Below are 20,846 nucleotides of genomic sequence, written 5' to 3'. Positions count from 1 at the left end.
TAAATCTGTTGCTAATTGTGATGGAAAAGGAAAGAAATTTCACTTAAATCTGGATCCGATACTGGGTCATTATCTCATTTAAGCCCCAGAGACACCAGCAACAGTTTTTGGCCCCAGGAGTGGTCTTTAAATTGCCCATGATGACTGCCTTTGACAGGCCAGCCCCCCAAATCCCCCAGGAATTGGATGGAACCTATCAGGTCCTGCATTAGCAGCAGGGATGACTACTCTGTGCCCGCCAGGTGCCCATGTTCACGTTTTCTACTCCTGACTGTGTCTGTCATTTGTCTGCATTTTTTAAAAAATTGTTTTGCTCAGATTTTTGTTGTTCTGTTTTTTTTTTTTTAAACAATTAACTGTTTCCCAGGGCTGGTTTGGAGAACTGCACTGCTTCTGGTGCAGAATGTGCTCATTTGCCAGCTCTGGGCTTCAGGGTAATCCTTTCGCCTGAATAACTGGCGGCTGACTGTGGCCAAGCCCGGGTGGAGCTGACCCCAGCGATGGCTGGACGCCAGCCAGGCCTTGCCCTGTCACACACAAACAGCTCTCCCGAAGCCCCTCCACTACAGGCAACAGAAAACAAAGGCCAGGGGGCAAAGTTAATTTATTTGAAAAAAATTTTTTTTAAACAAAACAAAAATTTTATTGTTAAAAAGAAAAAAAGACAACCATTTGCATTTGGGAAGTTTCGCGTTCTGGAAGCCACTGTGCCAGGTTTGTGAGCAAGCCTCAAGACATCCTGATGAGGTGGGTGAGGTGACCTGCCACCATCCTCAGAGCAGGACTGACCCTGGCCACCACACTGCATCTGCTCCAGAACCTGAAACTCGGCTCTAATACCCAACTCCTGTGCTCCTCAGGGCCTATTCAACGTGTCCTTTTCCCTCCCATCTCTTCTTTCTCTGCCTTTTGCTTTCACTCGAAGCTCACACTTTCACCTCTGCATCTCCACCCACCAACTTCCAACAAACAACTTCCTCTGACAGGCAATTCACATCCCTCGTCTCCTTCAAAATCCACCCCCAAGTCCCTCTCTTCCAGGGAGAACTAGTGGTCTCCCTTTGCTCCAGTTCATCTCCACAGAGCGTACCTGGCTTGAGGTACACTAGGGATCAGAGGCTGGGCTCTAGGCCTGGTCTTCTGCATGTTGGCTGTGATAGTCTTGGGTACAGGGTAAGCATCCCTTATCTGAAAATCCAAGAGCTGAAATGCTCCAAACTCCAAAATGTCTTGAATGATGACATGTTGCCATGAGTGGAAAATTCCACAGCATGAAACTTCATTTCATGAACATGATTATTAAAAATATGGGATAAATTACCTTCAAACTGTGTGCATAAGGTATTTATGAAATAGAAATGAATTATCTGTGTACACTTGGGTCCCCTACCCAAGATAACTCATTATGTATATGCGGATATTCCAATAATGAGGAAAAAAAATCCAAAATCCAAACACTTCTGGCACCAAGCATTTTGGATAAGGGATACTCAACCTGTATTTTCTTATTTTTTGCAGTCTTAGTTATCCTGCATTAACAGAATGTACTATGCAGCAATAGAGGCTAACGCGTTCTAAAAAGTATATAAATGCTACAGAGTGCGAACAGGGTTTCCTGAGCACTGTCACCCTCAGCTCATGCCACTTCCACCTGCTGAAGGCAGCACTGTGCTTTCAGCTGTTGGGTGCCACCTTGGTGAGGCATCCACCTTGGCACATGGTGAGTGGGGTTTTAGCATGGGGATGCAAGTCCCTGATTTTTACGTTTATTTGGTGAGCTCTCTAGCCCACAGCACCAGTTCAGGGCTGAGCACCAAGCAGGCACTCAGTCTAAAGTGTATTGCTTTGATTCAAGTTTCCTTGGGCAGAATCACTACTAACAATGTGACGGTGACACTGTGGCAGGGTGGTGGAAAAACCCAAGCCTCCTTGTTCATCTGCCTGAACATGACCTCCAGCTGAAGGGCAGTCCTACAGTCTGGCCAGGGGCCCTGGCACTAACCCAGAAGTCCCAGGGCTTAGGACCATCTGCTAAAGGATTTTACTTTCCCACTGGACTAAAAATCCCCACAGAATGGGTGGAAAACATGGCCTTGCTTTGGATGAACCAATCAGATGAGAACCACAATTTGACATGCAACCCACAATAAGGACACTGCCATGTTATAAATCCAGTGTGGGATCAACCCTGGAATACTTAGAGGGTCACACCAGTGACACACTGTCATAAGTGTGGGACCCTCACTCCCTGAGCTCATCACTACCCCAACAAATGGCCTTCTCCTTCAGCACCCTCCCTCCATGGGTGCCTAGAAAACCTCACAATCCCCCTTCAGAAGTCATCTCCTTTGTTCTTTGCATTGAAACCACCCTAGGTGGTTGTAGAAAACAAGATGACTTTACCCTTTCCCAAAAGCCTACCACACAAATGTTATTCAGAAAATACATCTGGATCCTACCCTGTTTCTAACACATCCCCCACCCTGGGGTACATACGATTCACATTACACTTGATGAAATTCATCTTCTTTTTAAAATAACCCAGCCCTTAGGGCTATGTCATTGCAAACACTATACTGTAAAGTCATTCACAATAGAAACAAAAGCAGTCACTACAGAACTAACTTGAGAACCACCCGGCTGACTCTTGCTTAGACAATCCCAACCTTCTAGTCACTCAAAGTGGGTTTGCCTCAGCCAGACTCATGGATGGGATTGGAAGCAACATCCCAGGGGCATCTGCAGCCCTTGCTGACCCCAAAGCATGGAAAAGCTGGTGCTTTGCTTTACATCCATTCAGAGTAAAATACATAATCAATAAATAAGTTCTTCCAACGTGTGTTGCTTGGGAGTTTCTAGCTGTGTGTGGACGTAGCCTTCATGGTGCTCCCTAGAATTCTCAAATAGAAACTTGTTCTGAAAAGATCCAGAGGCTCTGCCCACCCCACTCCTAAAATCACCCTGGGTTGCCCTGAAGCAAGCAAAGAGGGAGATGGAATGGGGAGAGGACAGGATGACTCTGGTCGATGGCTGAAGAATTTGGCGAGAATCACAGCAACAATCCACTCTGCTGGATGGACCCCCTTTCAGCGAGCGAGGAATCATGTGTATATATATCTTTGGTTTCAAGCAACGTGGAGTCTTCGCCTTTGGAAGGGTGGATTAGAGGAGGGAGAGGCATGGACAGAGTCCTGGATAAAGGATGTCCATACAAAGCTCTCTTCTCCTCCAGTCACCTGGAAGCCAAGGTTTCTTCCTTCTCCATGCTCCTTGGGGGAAGAGCAGTGCTCAAGGCTTCAGCATCTGGGGCTGAAGTCCAGCTGCCTCAGCATCCCCTGTAGAGACCCTTGCAGCCTGCTCAGAGCCACTACCTCTGTGGAATAGAGAGAGGCTTCCAGGACACCATCCAGGCTCTCTAGAGTCTCCAGACCACTGGTCTGGGGCAGAGGGCAGCTCTTGGAGGAAGCCAGCAGGCGGAGAAGGTCCCGGAGGTTCTCCAGGTCATTAGATATTTGCATCACATTTTGGGAAGGCAGACTGGTGAGGATCTGTTGGTAGACTGCCAATGTCTGGTCCATTTTGGACAAACTCAGGACCGGGTGAAGCCCAGGAATGAAGTCCAAACCAGTGACCCTCTGCTTGGAGGACACCGACTGCTGTGTAGGAGGAAGAGGGAGGGCAAGTGCTCAGTAAGAGGGCGGAGCAACCATTCTGCACCACCCTCCACTGCCCCAGGAAAGTGGAGGCTCATTCTCTGGGTTGCCTCCTTTCCCCCTTCCTCACCTTCCTGGTCCAGGCATTTATTTCCTGGGCCCAGGTGACAGTGAGTCTCTAAGACGGTTTCCTGGACTCATATCCAATCACCCTACCTTCTACTTCTGACTTATCTTCTCAGGTCATTCCTTTCTCCAAATAGGTTCTGTGAAGACCAGCCATGCCTTCCTATTTTTTTATTTAGTTGGGTTTCTTCCTAGACATCGTAGGTCCTCTATAAGTACTCCTTTCCCTGCTGCCCTCATTCTCTTTCACCCCAGCAGATTCCTCCCTCTCGTTCAGGTTCCCCCTTCTTAGGGGTCAAGGTTACAACCCATTCTTCTTCTCTGTGCCAATGGCTCTAGTTTCGAGGAGGGTCTCTCCCCATCCTGGTGACCCACAACTTGCTCTCGACACCACCCAAGTTGGGACACTCTTCACCTCTCATGTGCAACCTTGCTAATTGACTATTTTGAAAGAAGGAGACTTAAGGAATTTTCTCTATGAAATGACCAAGACTCTGTCTAATTCTGAGCTATCTCTGCTTCTGGCCTGACTGCCAGAAGCCACTTCTCCCTGACTACCAAGGCCACTGTTAAACACCCACCATGGCCAAAAGATATGGAAACCTCCAAATGGCTCCAGACAGGGGTGCTTGCACTTGCCTTAACTAGTTTGAGTCTTACAACAACCTGGAGGTGACTGCATGAGGTTCCCATTGTACAGATGATGAAAGACACCAAGGAACTCACTTAGGGTCTCACAGATGGAGAACAGATGTGTGAAGATTCACACTTAGTCTTCCTATTCCAATATAGACTCATCTGGGAAACAGCTGAAGGCCTAGTCTATTGGACCCCAGAGAAAAGACCAGGGTGGACAGTGACAGCTGTTGACAATTACACAGAGGGCTGAATGTGAACAACCAAAATCCCACCTCATGTGGCCTTGAAAGCAGATGGGGAGAGGCTGCAACTGAAACTCTAAGAACCCTAGTGATAAGCACATCTGGAGATGGGGCAAGGCCCCACAGGGATGCTGCTAGTGTCTGGTCCCTGTCAACAAGATACAAGGACATATATGAGTTCCTCTGGTCCTGGGCACTAGGATTCAAAGAAAGGGAGTCAAGAAATAAGGAGAGGGAGGGAGGCAGAAACAGATGCAGAGAGGAGAGGAAGAGGGAGGGAGGAATTAAGGCTATCACTGCCAAAGTCTGAGGTCTGGGATTCCCCCCATGTTACAGTGAAAATAAACACAGGTGACCTCTTAGTACCAGAGAATCCTATAATTTTTTAATGAAACCACAGGGCAAAGTTAAATGCTCTTAAAGTGGTTTAGAATTAGAACCACTCATCCCTGAATCCCAGCAGGCAGAGGGGCCAAGAGAAACAACCAGAAAGAATGGGCATCCTGAGTTTTCAAATCTTCCTAACTTCTAGTAGGTGTCTGGCATTTAGAAGATGCTCAACAAATGTTTCTTGAACTATCTGGTTCCAGTCCCAGTAGGAGCCAGCTCTGGGCTGGCCACAGTTCTTCTTTGTCCCCCCTACCCTTCCCTACCGTGTGTGAAATGTCACTGATCCTGGTGACAATAGTCTTGATGAGGGTTTTGGTGTCATCCTGGACTTTTCGGATGGGCACAGCTTGAACATAAGACAGATAGGGCCAAAGCCACAGGAACTGGCACAGGCGTCCACAGCGCATTTTCCTCCCCAGGATGTGCTTCTTGGGCCTGCAAACAGAGAACCACACATTGCTAGAGCTGGTGTCTCAGAACACACGCACCTGCCCTGCTCCCAACCACATTGCCGGATGTGGGTGAAAATGAGATTTACTTTCTGCCCTGGCTACCGTCAAAGTCAAAGACAATTCATTATCTAGACCTTTATTAACGACATGCATCCCCTTGGGAAGACGATTATTGCCTAGTCAATAAAACCACAATGACGTGTCCTGAAGACCACAAGCAGAGAGCCCGGCTGTGATCCAATGGATGTGGAGCTTTAAGGGGACGAGAATAGACTGTTAAGTTCTGGTTTGAATCCAGTCCTTTACTCACTGTATAACTTTAGGCACATGGCCTAACCACTCAAAACTCCACCTTCATCCCTATAAAATACCTATTTCCAGGTTTTTATGAGGATCAAATTAGATAATGCATGTGAAAGAGCTGGAAGCGGTTGTGAGGCGTACTTTTTCACTACCCTGTTATTAGAGATGATGTTACTGCCTTGTCCTCCCCATTACTCTCACAGCAGCCTGCTGTCATCTACGATGGCCTTTATTGCAAGCTTTATTACTTCCTTTCTCTCCTACTGGGAGCCTGGGAATCCACCCAGCACTGCTTTGCCATGTACTAACAAGTCAGATGCAGGGCGAGGCACCAATGAATCAGGTGAACCACCGATGCCCTCTGCCCTGCAGTGTTTCATAGTTTAACAGAAGAGACAAAAAGTCTACAGGCCATTCCAGTACAGGAGTACAGAGCTTTGAAAGGGGAGCAAAAAAAAAAAAATGTCAAGAGCCCAAAGGGTCCTCCCTGGGAGGGGTGTTGCCTTGGGCTGAGTATTAAAGACTGAGAAGGCATAAGAGTATAACCTGGTGGCCACAGGTGGCCAGGAGCTCAGCTGAGTAAAGACAGTGGCAGGATAGAATATGACTCCTTTACCCAGAATGCTTGAAACTTTCAAAGCCATGGAACTGTTAATTCTAAAATTAATAATATGCAGGTCCTTGATCAAGCAGCAGAGTTTTAATGGGATACATGAGGCAAAACGTAATCAAGTATTTTAAATGCATGTAAGTCTATAGCCAATGATCCATGCTAAGTATGTGTATATGAGCCTGAAATACTAATAAAATGTAAGTAAAAATTAGGATAAAGATTCTGGAAACATTAATCTCTGCTCTGTGCATTCTTTCTCATTGGGGTCTTGATGAAAACAAGTAATGCATTTTCTGTCCCTAGGTGGCAATATTAGTATAATTCATTTTCTAGCAATATAATAAAAACAGTCTTTACATATTATCTATAATGCTCAAATATGTGTATTTTTTCCAAATCTGAATTTTCAGAAGAGAAAAAAATGAGGTTCAGGAAGACAAGACAACCTGCCCAAAGTCACATTGGTTAGTGGCAGAGCCAGGATATTTATGGAACAGAGTTAAATACATGCCCCTTACCCATGATTTTGCTTTCCAAGGTTTAAGTTACCCACAATGAACCATGGTCCAAAAATATTAAATGGCAAATTCCAGAAATGAGCAATTCATAAGCTTTTAATTGTGCCATTCTGAGTGGTGTGGTGAAATTTTGCATTACTTCCTCCAACCCACCTGGGATGTGAATCATCCCTTTGTCCAGTGTACTCACACTGTATATGCTACCCACCCATTAGTCATTTAGTAGTGGTCTCAATTATCAGATCAACTGCCATAGTATCACAAATGTTTAACCATAATTTAATTAATAACAACCTAAATTGTAAAAGTAGTATGCCAAGGAGGCAAAAAAAATATGGAAGGACAAATAAACTCTGGTACTGTGTGGCAGTGCTGCAGGGCATATAGAGAAAAACTTAGTAGTGTCTGCAGATTCAGGTAACTACTGGGAGTCTTGGAACATATCCCCCACAGGTAAGTGGGGGACTGTGATAGTGCTAATCCTTAACACCCTCGCAAAAGGAGGAGGCTATAGTGGAGTCAGGCTTCCAGGTTTCAACAGCCCACTCCTCCACTATTCATTGTGTGTCTCCAGGTGAGAAATGTAACTTCCCAAAGCATCTGTTTCTGACAGAAAATGGAGTTAACTTCACCACCTGGCTCAAAAGGGTAAAAGAGATGAGCCAGTGATGCCCCTGCACACGATGTGTGTCTGACTTGGGATGGGGCAGGAAATGCCAGCTGCCCCAAAATGATTGTAATTCCAGGACAGGGCTTGAACTACTGGGGCAATAGCACCTGTAGCCAACTCTGAATCAAGCATGTGGCCCATCTCAACAGGGGACCTGCTATTTCAGGGTTTCCCCCCTGTAGCACAAGATTGAGGTGCATTCTTTTCTAAGATTCCTGTGTTGATGACACCTCCTTCCTGAGTAAATTTATTACCAGATTAACCCTGGTCACATCACAGCCATTCTCACATGATGGCCACCCTCTCATACCTGAATGGAAAACAGGTTATAAGCCTCCCTTATCACCACTGGTAATATGCTTCAGTGAATGCTGAGAATAAATTGCAGTTTTCCTTGAATGGAGAGGAGGAGCTGTTGCTGAGGAGTCTGCCTAAGATGAGGGAACAGGCTCGGGAACAGCCAGGGGGCTGCAGAGCAAGTGATAACAGGTCATTGAGATCAGAGTGGTGGCAAGCACTCGTTGTGTTGTGCACAACACACAGCACACATAACCTTGCAGTGGAGGCTGCTGGTTGTCCCCAGTGTCTAGTTTTCCTTCTTTGCCAGTTGTAGAATCTACAAAGTGTAAACATAAGAATAAATCCTATACTTCCTGGCTTCCCCCAGTAGCCATGGCTATGAAGCTAAATTCTGGCCAATAAAATATAAGTAGAAGTGTCACATGACAGTGCTCAGGACCCCATTGTGTGTCTTTGCCTCTTCCTTTTTAATCCTTCCCATTTTGGGGGTGTGCGTACTGGGGATTGAACCCAGGGCCTCATCTATGTGAGGCAAGCACTTCACCACTGAGCCACATCTCAAGCCCTCTCCATCCTTTGTTCTGATCCCTCATGTAGATGAGGGAGCCAGCATTCCAGCACCATCTTGGATCATAAGGACAAAGGTCTCCCTTATGAATGGCAGAGCAAGGAGCTGCAGGAGCCTTGGTTCCTGAGGACTTCGTGGAACTGGAATTCCATGCTGGCCTTGGACAACTTGTCTCTGGACTTGTGTGTGTGAGAGACATGACCTCTGCTATGTGTGAGTCACTGTTGAGTCTCTGCTGCATACACCCAAACTTCAGGCTAACCAACTTAGCGTACCCCAGTGTGGATATCATCAGGAAGGAGTGGACATCAAGTATTCCTAGGTTCACCTGAATCTCAGTACCTTGGGGGTGAGGGAGAGTGACTGGGAAGGGCAGGGTTTAGGAGAGGAGGGGAAATTCAAGACGGTGAATTCAGCTTCAATGAGCGTAGTGCCTGAGGCACAACAATTACTCAAGATATATTTGATGGTTGGATGGTTGGCAGCTAACTCGTATTGATTTCCCATTGTAGGCATATAGAGATGAAGATGACATTGACCATAGGAAAGCAGGAATCCAAAGATGGGGAGGTTCAAGCAGAGGCTGGGGGTTTTCCCAGGAAGCCCAGGTAGTGTATCACACCATAGGTAGTTATCACACTTTTGACTTTGCCAACTACTTTCATATATTATTGATTAACAATTTTAAAAACAAAACTGTGCTCTTCTGGTTTGAGAATTTGAATAATTAGTTGCAATGCAAAGAAGAACTGAAATTTATAAATCTACATTTCAAAACTACTTTTGAGTCAGAATATATAGATTTTGCAGAAAGTTAGCTCATCTCTCTGAGATTCAGTCTCTTTAGTTATAAAATGGGGATGGCATCAATCATAATTCCCCCTGTGGCTGTTATGTGGCTGACATGAGATAATGCATATAAAGTGCTAACTCTGTGCCTGGCATGTTGCCAAACCCAATATATGTTAGCTATTATCATTGCTATTTCAGAAGGAATTGCGGAGGTCTTGTGGAAGAGGTGGCATTTGCTAAGGGCCCTGAGAATAGGTGGAACTGGGTTTGTGAAGATGAAGGAGAGAGACAGTCCTGGCAGAGACTGAAAAACACCAGGCGGCGGGGGGGGGGGGGGGGCTAAGAAATGGGTGTCCCCAGCTGGCTCCAGAGGGTGACAGGGAGGAGGGGGCAGAGTGTTCTGGGATTGGGAAGGTGATGAAAGCCAAGCAGGAAGGTTGCTCTTTCCTCCCCAGAACTGAGGAACAAATGTTTCAGCCCCAGGGACTAGAAAGATGGTACCAGATAGAAAGTGGGAGGGATACATGGAGAAGTTTGGGAAAGAGGAGATCTGGGACATGTTGATCTGCTGATACTGCTGGGACATCAGGTAGCCTCCACAGCAGCCCGGGGAACCCAAAATCTAAGCTTAGAATGGCTGTGGGTGTAACCACAGGAGCTGCACAGGAGTGAGTGGAGGGAGGGAGCTGAGGGATTCGGTGGGCAGGGAGAAAGGTCAACTGTGGGCCCTCTAGAATTTTCCAAAGTAGGCTTGAACATTCTGGAGCTGTCATATTATAAGAGATGGAAGATGAACTTCTGAAATGTTGAAATATAGCGCCCTGTTTACTTCTGGGGACAGTTAAAGCAGGACCTGTGCTCTTCTGGTTTGAGAATTCTGGAGAAAAGAGGGAGCGGTTCCCAGGAGGGCAGGGAGTGGATAGGCCAGGGTGGGTGATGGGCCTGCTCTCAGATATGGTCCTCCTTTCTGCCTCTCCCTCACCACCCACTCCTCTATCATACCCAGCTTTCTCACTAGCTAGCAGACTACCTTCCTTCTCCTTCCATTAACGCCCTGTGACTCCCATTATCTCTACCACCTTGCCCTCCATGGTGCACTGGAGAAGAAAACAGAGCCCCAGGGACAGCACCAGAGGATGAAATATGAGCACAGTCAACAGGCTAGTGGCCAGCAGGAGGGGCTCATGACCACACCATCAGCCCACCAGTTTCCCCTTTCTGACTTTCCCAGGGTCCTGGGTTGCCTACTCCTCTTTGGGTGCCTCCCTTTCCCATCCCCCCAGAGCAGTTCTACAGGGCTCCAGCCACCCTCCACCTCCTGCAGACTACCTTCCTTCTCCTTCCATTAACGCCCTGTGACTCCCATTATCTCTACCACCTTGCCCTCCATGGTGCACTGGAGAAGAAAACAGAGCCCCAGGGACAGCACCAGAGGATGAAATATGAGCACAGTCAACAGGCTAGTGGCCAGCAGGAGGGGCTCATGACCACACCATCAGCCCACCAGTTTCCCCTTTCTGACTTTCCCAGGGTCCTGGGTTGCCTACTCCTCTTTGGGTGCCTCCCTTTCCCATCCCCCCAGAGCAGTTCTACAGGGCTCCAGCCACCCTCCACCCCACTCTCTGCAAATAAGAGGTTGGTGACCTCCAGATGGTGTGCTCCCTTATCTTCCCTCCATCGCAGGGGCTGAGGCAGACCCTATAGGGGCCTCCATGTCAAGGTGGGGAGGGGTGGCAGAGTTGGGCTGCTTCTCTGGATCCAGGCAGAAGGGTCATCTGAGCCAAGGTCAGGTCTTCCCACCACCTTCTGATGACAGCAGCAGGGGAAAAGGGAGCACTGGGTCAGAGACATTTGCTGGTGGAGGCTGCCAGCCTTGAGTTCTCCAGACTCTTCTGCCTATCTCTCCTGTTTAAAGTTCCAGAGATTAACCAGGGCCCAGCATAATCTTCTCCAGCATCAGAGTTTTTGCACCCTTCTCTCAGATAGTCTTTTGCATGCTAGTAAATTCAGATAATGCTTGGCCAACAAATATATGAAAAAGTGTTCTACATAGCTGATCACCAGGGAAACCAAATGAAAACCATAAGGAGCTACCATCCCATCCCAGTGAGAATGGTTATTGCCAAAAAGACAAACAAACAAACAAACAAAAAAACCCACCTAATTCTGGGGAGAATGCAGAGAAAAGAAAATGGTGGAAAGGTAAATTAGTACAGCTATTATATAACACAGCATGAAGGCTCCTCAAAAAACTAGAAATAGGTCTGGGGTTGTAGCTCAGTGGTAGAGCACTTGCCTGGCTTGTGTGAGGCACAGGGTTTGATTCTCAGCACTGCATATATATAAATAAAGATCCATTGACAACTAAAATTTTTTTTAAAAAACTAGAAATAGAATCACCTTATGCCCTAGCCATCCTGTTACTGAGTGTATATCCAAAGGGAATGAAAGCAGTGTGTAAAGGAGACATCTGCACTCCCATGTTTATTGCAGTACTATTTACAACAGCCAATACATGGATTCAATCTATGTGGCTATTGATGGATGAATAGATAAAGAAAATGTGGTGAAGAGGAAGTGCTGGGAGTGATATTGGTCAAATCATATTGTTATGTTTTGTGCATGAACAAATATGTAACAGAAAATCCCATCATATATAAAAATATAATGTACCATAAAAATGTGAAAAAAGATGTGGTATATATACATAGTGGAATGTTATTTAGTAAAAAAAAAAAGAATGGAATTCTGTGGATAGTGTCAACATGGAAGCTACTGGAGGACATTATATTAAGTTAATCTCAAAGAAGTAGAGAATGGAATAATGGTTTCCAGACCCTGGGAAAGGTGTGGTGAGGGGGATAAAGGATGGTCTATGGGTCCAGAGATACAAATGGATAGGAGGAATGACTTCTAATGTTCTATGTTCATATGCTCAATAGGATAACTATAACCATAATTAGTTAAATACTTTAAAGTAGCTAATAATCAATATTGAACATACTGAATGTTGTCCACACAAAGAATTGATAGAGAGGGGTCTGAGGTGACAGATGTGTCAGTTACCCTGACCTGATCATTGTACATTATGTATGAGTTGAAATGTCACTGTACTCATAAATACATACAATTACTTTGTTACAAATGTGTTATAAATAATTAGAAATACTAACTACTAATTCAGCATTTGCTGTGAATTATGAGGAAAAACCTTTGGCTCCTCTAAGCCCTCTCCCTGTACAAAATTTCCTTGTGGGTCCTTCTTTTATTCTTCCCTCCCACCCTTCCTTCCATCCTTTCTTCACAACTCCAATTTGGAAGGGACTTGAGGATGGGGAAAGGACAAAGAAGGACAGAGAGATTGCTATTTGGGTCCTTCAAGTTGTCCAGAGTCCAGTGGAACAGACAGACAGAGGCTTGGATGACTCATGGTAACAACCTGGTGGAGGTTATGAGGCAAGGAGCATAGAGTATGAGGCAGAGAGGGGAAGAGGTGACTCCTGGTGGGAGGAGTGAGGAGAACTTTGCAAAGAAGGCAACGCGTGAACAGAGTTACCTGAAGGACAGGAGTTCTCAGAGGAAAGAGGAGAGGTTGTTACGGTTTAGATATGAGATGTCCCCAAGAAGCTCATGTGTGAGACAAAGCAAGAAAGCTTATATGTGAAAGGATTGGGTTTTGAGAGCCTTAACCTGGTCAGTGCATTAATCCTCTGGTAGGGATTAACAGGTGGTAACTGTAGGTAGGTAAGGTGCGGCTGGAGGAGGTGGGTCATTGAGGACATGCCTTTGGGATGTATATTTTGTCCAAGGTGAGGGGAGTCTCTCTTTCTCTGTTTTCTGGTGCCACATCCTGAGCTGCTTTCCTCTGCTATGCCCTTCGCCAGGTCCAGAGCAATGAAACCAGCTGTCTATGGATTGAAACCTTTGAAACTGTGAGCCCCCAAATAAACTTTTCCTCCTCTAATTATTTATGTCAGGTCTCTTGGTCACAGCAGAAAAAAAAAAAAACTGACTAAAACAGGGGCATAGCAGACCACATTGAGGACTTCAGGAAAATCATGGTGGGTTTGGAAGAACTGCTAGAAGGGTGGAATGTGTGACTTTTGGGACTTGATTCCACATGTAGTGGGGTGCTGCTGGGGATCTGAATTACCTGAGAAAACACACATGTGCACACGTGCCCGCACACGATCCGATCCCTGGTGCCATGTTTGCATTTACACTGCAGTCCCAGTGGCTACAACTGCCTGACCAATGGGAGGCAAGAGACTAAGAAGCTCTTCTCTCCCCCCTTTCCTCATCCTTCTCCTCTTAACCCATGATCAGGCTGAGCAGTTTCTCTCCCAGAAATTTAGAGGGCTTCAGAGAGCTCAGTTTGTCTCTGTTGAGGGCTCAGAAGTCCTAGGGGAGTCACATTTGGACCAGGTACATGGAGGAGCTGAGAAAGAGCAGAGTCTACACCTCTACTGAGAGGTGAATTAGAGTCACTGTATGGATTCCTTCTGATTTTTCTTTTTGGTTCCTGACATTTTTGGTTCTGGATCCTTATGAGGCTTGGTGGCCCTCTCTGCCCTTAGGCTCCAGTGTAAGACACTCTTTTCCACTTATACTTGGGGGTGATACTATGGTATGGACATAGTTTGTCCTTTAAGGTTCATATGTCGGGAGCTTGGTCCTCAAAGTAATAGTACTGGGAGGTGGTGTAGAACCCCTAAGAGATGGGGTCTGTTGGGAAGTCCTTAGGTCAATTAAGTGCACATCCTTGGAAGAAATTGTGGGAACCCAGTCTTTCTCTGACATCTCTGTTTTGAGATGTGATCTCTTCTTTTTGCACATGCTTCTGCCATTGCCATCTACCATGATGTGACACAGCCAAGAGGGCCCTCACTGGTGCTGAGCCTATGCCAGTGCCATGCCCTAGAGTTTCCAAAACTGAGATAAATAAATCTCTTTTCTTCACAAAGTTACCTAGTCTCAGGTATTTTGTTGTAGTAATAAAAGTGGGCTAACACATTTGAGTAGCTTTCAACTTTTCTGAATATATTTTTCACTTAGGAGACATATAAATATATATGAAATAAGTGTCAAAAAATAAAATTTTCCCTTACTGTGGGTGACAAACTCTTGAGCATTTCAGTTTATTTTTCAAATATTGGCCACAATATGCAATTTGAAAAATCACTGAGCTAGCAAGAGCAATTTTCTCTACTTGCAGCCAAAGGCTTCATTTGAGGAATCATGCTAACATACTTAACCAGTAGCTAGGGTATGGATGAGGGGGTTATATTATTCCCGTACATCAGGAGCTACCCTTAGATCTGATCCCATCAGAGATAGAAAATGGGATTCAACTTCTGTGTCAACTCTGATCAATTTTTGGTGGCTCCCTGGAGCACTGTAAGAGGGGAATCTGAAGCTCCTGCCAGAGTCATAGAAAGAGGGTGCCATGATCAATTAGTGACGCCAGCATCCACCAAGGGCCCGGCATGGAGCAGGTGTTTGTTAAATATTTGTTGAATGAATAAATGAAATGTTTCTGCTCCCTGATCTTGGTTGGGTAACCATGAAAGCTCACCTGCTCCCATATTAGAATTCACTTTTGCCCAGCAGAAACACCTTCTAAATAAAGACAGATGCTTCAGTGTCCAGGTCTCCCTTTCTCAGACACCTTGGTCTGCTTCCTGCACCTCCTACATGTTTTGCAGATCCATATAGGTCCTGATGTCTTTCAGCTTCCTCAGCTCTATTCCACCTGGACTGTGGTACCTCAGCGCTCCCAGCCACAGACGTGTGCACCACCTGGCTCCTGCCCCTGCACTCTGGGCGTTCTGCCCTTGCCAGAGACCTCTGTTCTGCCCTCCTGTCTTCTCTGTAGCTTCCCTGCGGAGCTCTGTGGTACACCAAAGCACAAACACAATGTGTGCACAGATGGGGACTAAATCTTCTGTGGTGTGGGTGAAATGTCAGCATGGGCACTGATTATAGATTCATTTCCAGAGAGCTAACAAACTGAGCAGGAGAGAGGGGAACATCAATTTGCTGAGGAGCAAGGCGCATCTGTTGTCACACGAGCAAAGGATTCTGTGGATCTGGACACTGGGTGAGCCGTTTTAAAGCAGAAATTACCTCTCTTTCTGTTTCTCTGAGACAACCATATGAACCGAGAAGAATTTTAAGGCTCTCTGATGACTGGAGCTGGGGCAGCTAGTATCTTCTCCCTGTAGGGAGGGGGTCTGCTGACCGATTGGCTGCCAGAGATTTTCCTTTAAATCACACAGATGTTGCTCAGGGATATACACCCCATAGGGACTTCATCTCCCTGGAGCCTCTTCTCCCTTCCTGGCTCCCATGCTCCCCTGGGGCATCCAAGCTAGGGCTGGACAAAGACCTGGGCTCTTTGTGGAGTGTTCTCCTAGGTGGCACCTCTGTGCCTCACATGTCACACCACCCAGACATGCAAGGCATCTGCCCGGGGCTGATGGCAGGAATTCATTGCAACCTCCCTGGCTCTGTCCTTGGCACTTGGAGCTATTTCCTAGAACAGAGGGGGAGGAAAATATTTTCCCCAGATACCAAGAAGAGTTATTTTGGGTATAAAATGTACAAAATATGAGAAGGATGCTCCTTTGGCCAACATGGAAATGTTCCCCTCAGCCTAATGTCTTTAGTTGTTTGAAAAAGAAAGCTGAAAAGCATCTTTTTTTTCCCCTTGCCTTTTCTTGCTGCCTACATGAGCTAAATGATCAATATTGCTTTTTTGTTTCTAAGGGTGTTCCAATGGGAACAACAACGTTATTAGAAACCTCCCTCATTGAAGTTTGGTTCCACAGACCTTGCTGGTGGGAATTAGGTTGGGAATACTATCCGAATCCCAGCTGACTGCTGCCACCTCAGAACTCAACAAAACAAACACAACTGGAGCTGCCAGATGGCAATCCTACCCTGCAAAGGGTACTCAGAGAGCTCACTCTCCAGGAATGGTACAGCCAAGTCCCTGCCTCTGCCCCCTGCCCTGTAGACCATCTTCCCAACAACAATGAATCATCTTGTCCTCTCCAAAGCAGCTATTCACACATGACAAACAGGCCACTGGTCTCATTGGATCTAACTGTATTTAAAGAGTCACTTTTCCAACGCACCACCATCTCTAAGCCACAGAAACCGGAGTGCAAAGGCAACCACACCCATGGTGAAGTCTAAATCAAGCCTAAAGGGGAGGAAGGCTGTGGGTGGAACTGATGGGCCTCCCCTGGAGCCTGCCTGTCAATCGTGTGTATTTACCTTTTCTGGCTAGCAATGTTTAGCAGTGAAAAATTTGCAGGTGACAGGCCTTTTCCATGACCTGCTGATCCGTCCCCCAGGTACCCCTCATCAAATTTACTGTGAAGAAAGGAATCTGCATGGCTTTGAAAACAGATGCATTGAGACCTGACACAATTTCTCTGAAAATTTGCCTTGTTTCAGATAGTTTTTCTATCCCCCTTTATTCTGCTTAGTTCTAGTCCTAAACCAGGCCTCATGCAACCCATTCAGAAGTCAGGACGCTCCCTGGAAAATAAGGCCCTATCTCTCTCTCTCTCTCTCTCTCTCTCTCTCTCTCTCTCCCCCCCCCCACCCCCAAACCCATGCTGTGCATGCTAGGCAACACTGGACCACTGAACTACACCTCCAGCCCTGAGGCCCAAATTCTTACCTGCAGAGTTCAGAAATTGAAAGCTCCTCTTTACCGGCAACTTTTGTTACTTTCAGATACTGATAGGGCGCCCTGATCTTAGAGGATCTGCTCATGGTTTCTTGGCTCTGCTAACTATGCAAGGACAGATTCCTGCCTTGTGGGCACCGGTACAACTCACCACCGAATCCAGCCCTCCCCAGCTCCCAGCCACCTTTATTCTGGCTAAAACTCGGTGTAGAGCTATGTAGTCCAGAACCAAGCCATCCGTCCTGCCTCCTGCCTGCCTCAGTTTCCCGGGTGTCCAGAGTGGTGCTGGGGTCTGCCAAGAAAGACCAGCGGAGGAGAAAGGAGTACGTCGGGGGCCTTACCTCGCAGCTGCTGGCGCCGGGGATTCCTGCGGGGCTCCATGCCTGCCCGCCTCTCTTATAGCTGCCCCAGCACAACTTGCGCAACTGCCCCGCAGGCCCTGGCGCACCCCGAGTGCCAGTTCCCGCCCCGCCCCACGGGGCAGCTAAGGCCCGGCGGCTGCGAGCTCCCGGCCTCGGTGCGCGCTTTATCGGAACTCGAGGGCGACCCTCGGCTGCGCCTGACACCACGGGCACCCTCGGATGTGTCCTGAAAGTTTGGGGGCAGTTGTCAGGAATGAGAAATCCTCGAAGTCCCGCCAGAAGCTCCTGTGGCGCAAGGATCAGTCTTTTGGGACTTTTTCTAGCAGCTAGAACGCTCCCGGGAGGGGTGGCTCTCCAGAGCAGGCTGGGGGCTGGGGCTGCGTCCCGCTAGTCTTGCAGACCGCAAGGACCCCCGCAGCCATCGGCGGGGTAAGCTGGACTTCCGCGGGCCGCTGCTCCCCTGGCTCTCAGCCCCGACGACACTTCACTCCCGGGGTTAGAGGGAGCGGCCCGTGGTGTAGCCAGCGTCCCTACTCGGAATCTGGGGAGGGAGTGCTGACCTCGCCCACTCCTGCTGTGGCGCGCGAGAACCCGGTTCCTTGGCGCAGGTCGGGTTGGATTCAGTTGGCACCCCGGGAGACTCGCATCCCGTAGGCATGAGGAGTCTGCTTCCAAGACTACACGTAGTTCCTTGCTCTGAGTAGCTCAGAAACTGAGGTCTTGGGGATGCTCTGAATGCACCAAGAGCCTCCATCCTCAGAGAAGTATTCCTGCTTACCAAGAAGGGTGCTCCAAACGTGGCCATGTTTTCCTCACAGCAGCCTGTGAGTAGACTGGTGTCGTCCTAGGGCTTCAGGGTGAGGAACCAGGTCCAGAGAGGTTAGTGACGTCCTTTAAAACTCTCATCTGGTAAGGAGTAGAGATGAGCCAGGGACTCAGGTGCAAACAAACGGACCAGGCCCATTCTGCTTCCACAGCAGAGAGTGCTGAGAGCAAACCATCCGGTTAAGAACCCCTGATCACAGTAGATGGGAAGATGTGAATGACCACGCGATCACGCGTACAGCACTTGAGCTAGGAATGGTTGGTGGTGGTCTGTGGGGGGAAGAATAGTAGTTCTGACATTAGGAAATTGTTTCAAAGATTGTCAACAAAAATTGTGGAACTTTTTTTTTCTCTTCTGTAAGAGAGAAAAATACCCTGGATTTTGCCTTTTGGTTTTCTGAAACCTAAAATGTTTGCCATTTGAAACCTTCAGAGAAGAAGTTTGTCAGCCCCTAACTAGGGACCACACATGCAACATGGGTGGCTCCTCCAGACTTTTGTTTGCACCAGCCTCTGTGTCTCCTGATTGCTTCTCCATCCCTTTTCCCTGCAAAATCTCCCCTTATGGCTGGGCTTTCTCTCCATCGTTGAAAAGGCCTGTCCTGTTTGGTTTTTTTTTTTTTCTTTCCCTGCCCACTCCCTTCCCCCTGGCCTGCTGGGTTCCCTTTCCATCTCCTCTGCTTGGTTGTAAGTGGAGGACAGGAATTGATCATCACTTCTGAAGTCCTGGCACCTTTACAATGCCATTCACACACTGAGTGCCCAGAATATTTTGCTGAACTGAACCTCAGGGCTTCACCCACCACACAGCTAATTTTTGACATATGTTAGTTAGTGTACCACTGTTTGGGAATTCCTCTAAATTCAAGGCCATTGGTAGGGTAGTGATTATGTGCAATTTGCATATGCAATGATGTGCAGGGTACAAGAGAAACAGGGTCCCACAGGTCCTGGAGGCAACAGTCCTATTGCATTTGAGATTCCCTAATAGAAACAAGTTCCCCAAAGATTGTTCCATGAAGTGATGGGGTCTTCCTAGTTCACTGCTGTCCTCCCCGTTCATAGCCCAGTGCTTACTACAAGTATTTCATTTTTCAAACATATTTTTAAATGAAAAGTTCAAACATACAGAAAAGTAAGCTGTAGATAATGAACTACAAAATCTCTCTCACCCAGTTGTATATATGTATTTGCTTTAAAAAAAAATCCACACAAATGATGTCACTCTATTCTATTCCTACTACTGTTTCTGCCCCTTATCTTTAGTTGTTTTTTTTTTTATATTGGAAATTTTCAAATCTCCATAATACATTTATAAGAAAAATGGCATAACAAATCTCCACGTGCCCATCATCCAGCTTCAACCATTATTAATCTTACTTCTTTCCCATAATGTATCTAGAATATAATTTCTTACCAGTATTCATAGACCTGTGCCTACCTTTTTGAAGTCCATATTATTCCATTTTAGGGATGCAACATAATCTATTTAACCATATTGTTACATACACAGTGCTCAAGTAAATATATTTAAATATATTAATTACAACATTATGTGAGTATATCTGTGGGAGAAATTCTGATAAGTAGAATTATCTAGTCAAAAGGTATGCACATTCAAAATAGAAATATATTGCCAAGTTACATTCCTTAGTGATTGCCCCAATTTGCATATGCAATTGTCTGCAAGTAACAGTGGTTTAAGCATTAACAGCATTTGGTTATCTCTTCTCCCCAGGAGTCAGGAGGTGGGTGGGTATATAGCACAGTGGCATCATCAAGAATCTTCCTCCTTCTGATCTTGTTTCCCTTGTGTCCTTGCGTTTGTGGCCTCACAATTGCAAGAGGGATGCTACCCTTGCAGCCTCATGTCCTCACACCAGTAGAAAAGGCAAGGCAGGGGCAGTAAGTTTTCTCTTCTTGAAATTCTTTAAGTCAGGGCAGGAAAGTCAGACTTTTCCTTATTTCTCATTGGCCAGAACTGGGACATATACCCCCATGTAGAGCAGTCTATCGCTGGCGTGATCGTCATGGCTGATTTAGACCAGAATTCTTCTCCTGAGGCTGAGGTAGATCAAGGTAGAGAAAGGGAGGTCCTGGTCTTACAATGCCTGATGTGTAATGGGTGATCCCTTAACACCTGTCAGGAAGTGATGCAGTTATGAACCAGTGACAGTGGAGAGGGGTTCCCCGCATTTGTTAGAGTGAGAGACATGGCTCTTGGGTATTATGGAGCAAGGGCCAGCTCAGAGCTGAGGCAGCCATCCTCAGTTACTGGTTCTTGTGATCATGCTAGAAAGACTTCAAATATGTTGCTCAGACTAGCCAGCATTATTTTATCAAAAGGGATAGGAAACTAGGTGCAGTGGCACACGCATTTGATCCCAGAGGTCGGAAGGCTGAGACGGGAGGATGGCAAGTTCAAAGCCAGCCTCTGCAAAAGTGAGGCGCTAAGCAACTCAGTGAGACCCTGTCTATAAATAATATACAAAATAGGGCTGGGTATGTGGCTCAATAGTTGAGTGCCCCTGAGTTCAATCTCTGTACCCTCCCAAAAAGATAGGAAAAGGGGAAAAGGGGACATTTTCACAGGAGAGAGTGGATAGAGGGATGTCATGCCCCTCCTGCCCTTGTGTTTTATTGGAAGTCCCAAAGAAGTTTTCAGAGAGTCTCTCCCAGATCTACCTCTTG

The 20,846-nt window shown here is 46.7% G+C and overlaps 1 protein-coding gene across 1 annotated transcript; it reads right to left on the bottom strand.

Moving 5' to 3' along the window:
* Positions 1-587: 587 nt before the first annotated feature.
* On the bottom strand, positions 588-17,390 carry Lep (leptin). Its single transcript, XM_046422457.1, has 3 exons — positions 17,310-17,390; positions 5,314-5,485; positions 588-3,656 (listed from the first exon to the last, which is right to left on the bottom strand). Exons 2-3 carry the CDS (start codon positions 5,455-5,457, stop codon positions 3,297-3,299), a joined length of 504 nt encoding a protein of 167 aa, XP_046278413.1. The 5' UTR covers positions 5,458-5,485; positions 17,310-17,390; the 3' UTR covers positions 588-3,296.
* Between the last annotated feature and the right edge of the window lie 3,456 nt (positions 17,391-20,846).

Source organism: Marmota monax, unplaced genomic scaffold (genome assembly GCF_021218885.2).
Source record: "Marmota monax isolate L192 unplaced genomic scaffold, Marmota_monax_Labrador192_F-V1.1 WCK01_AAM20220418_F8-fsc00027, whole genome shotgun sequence".
NCBI classification, from domain to species: domain Eukaryota; kingdom Metazoa; phylum Chordata; class Mammalia; order Rodentia; family Sciuridae; genus Marmota; species Marmota monax.
The sequence above is the reverse complement of the archived record's forward strand: the minus strand, read 5'-3'. Positions and strand labels throughout refer to the sequence as shown.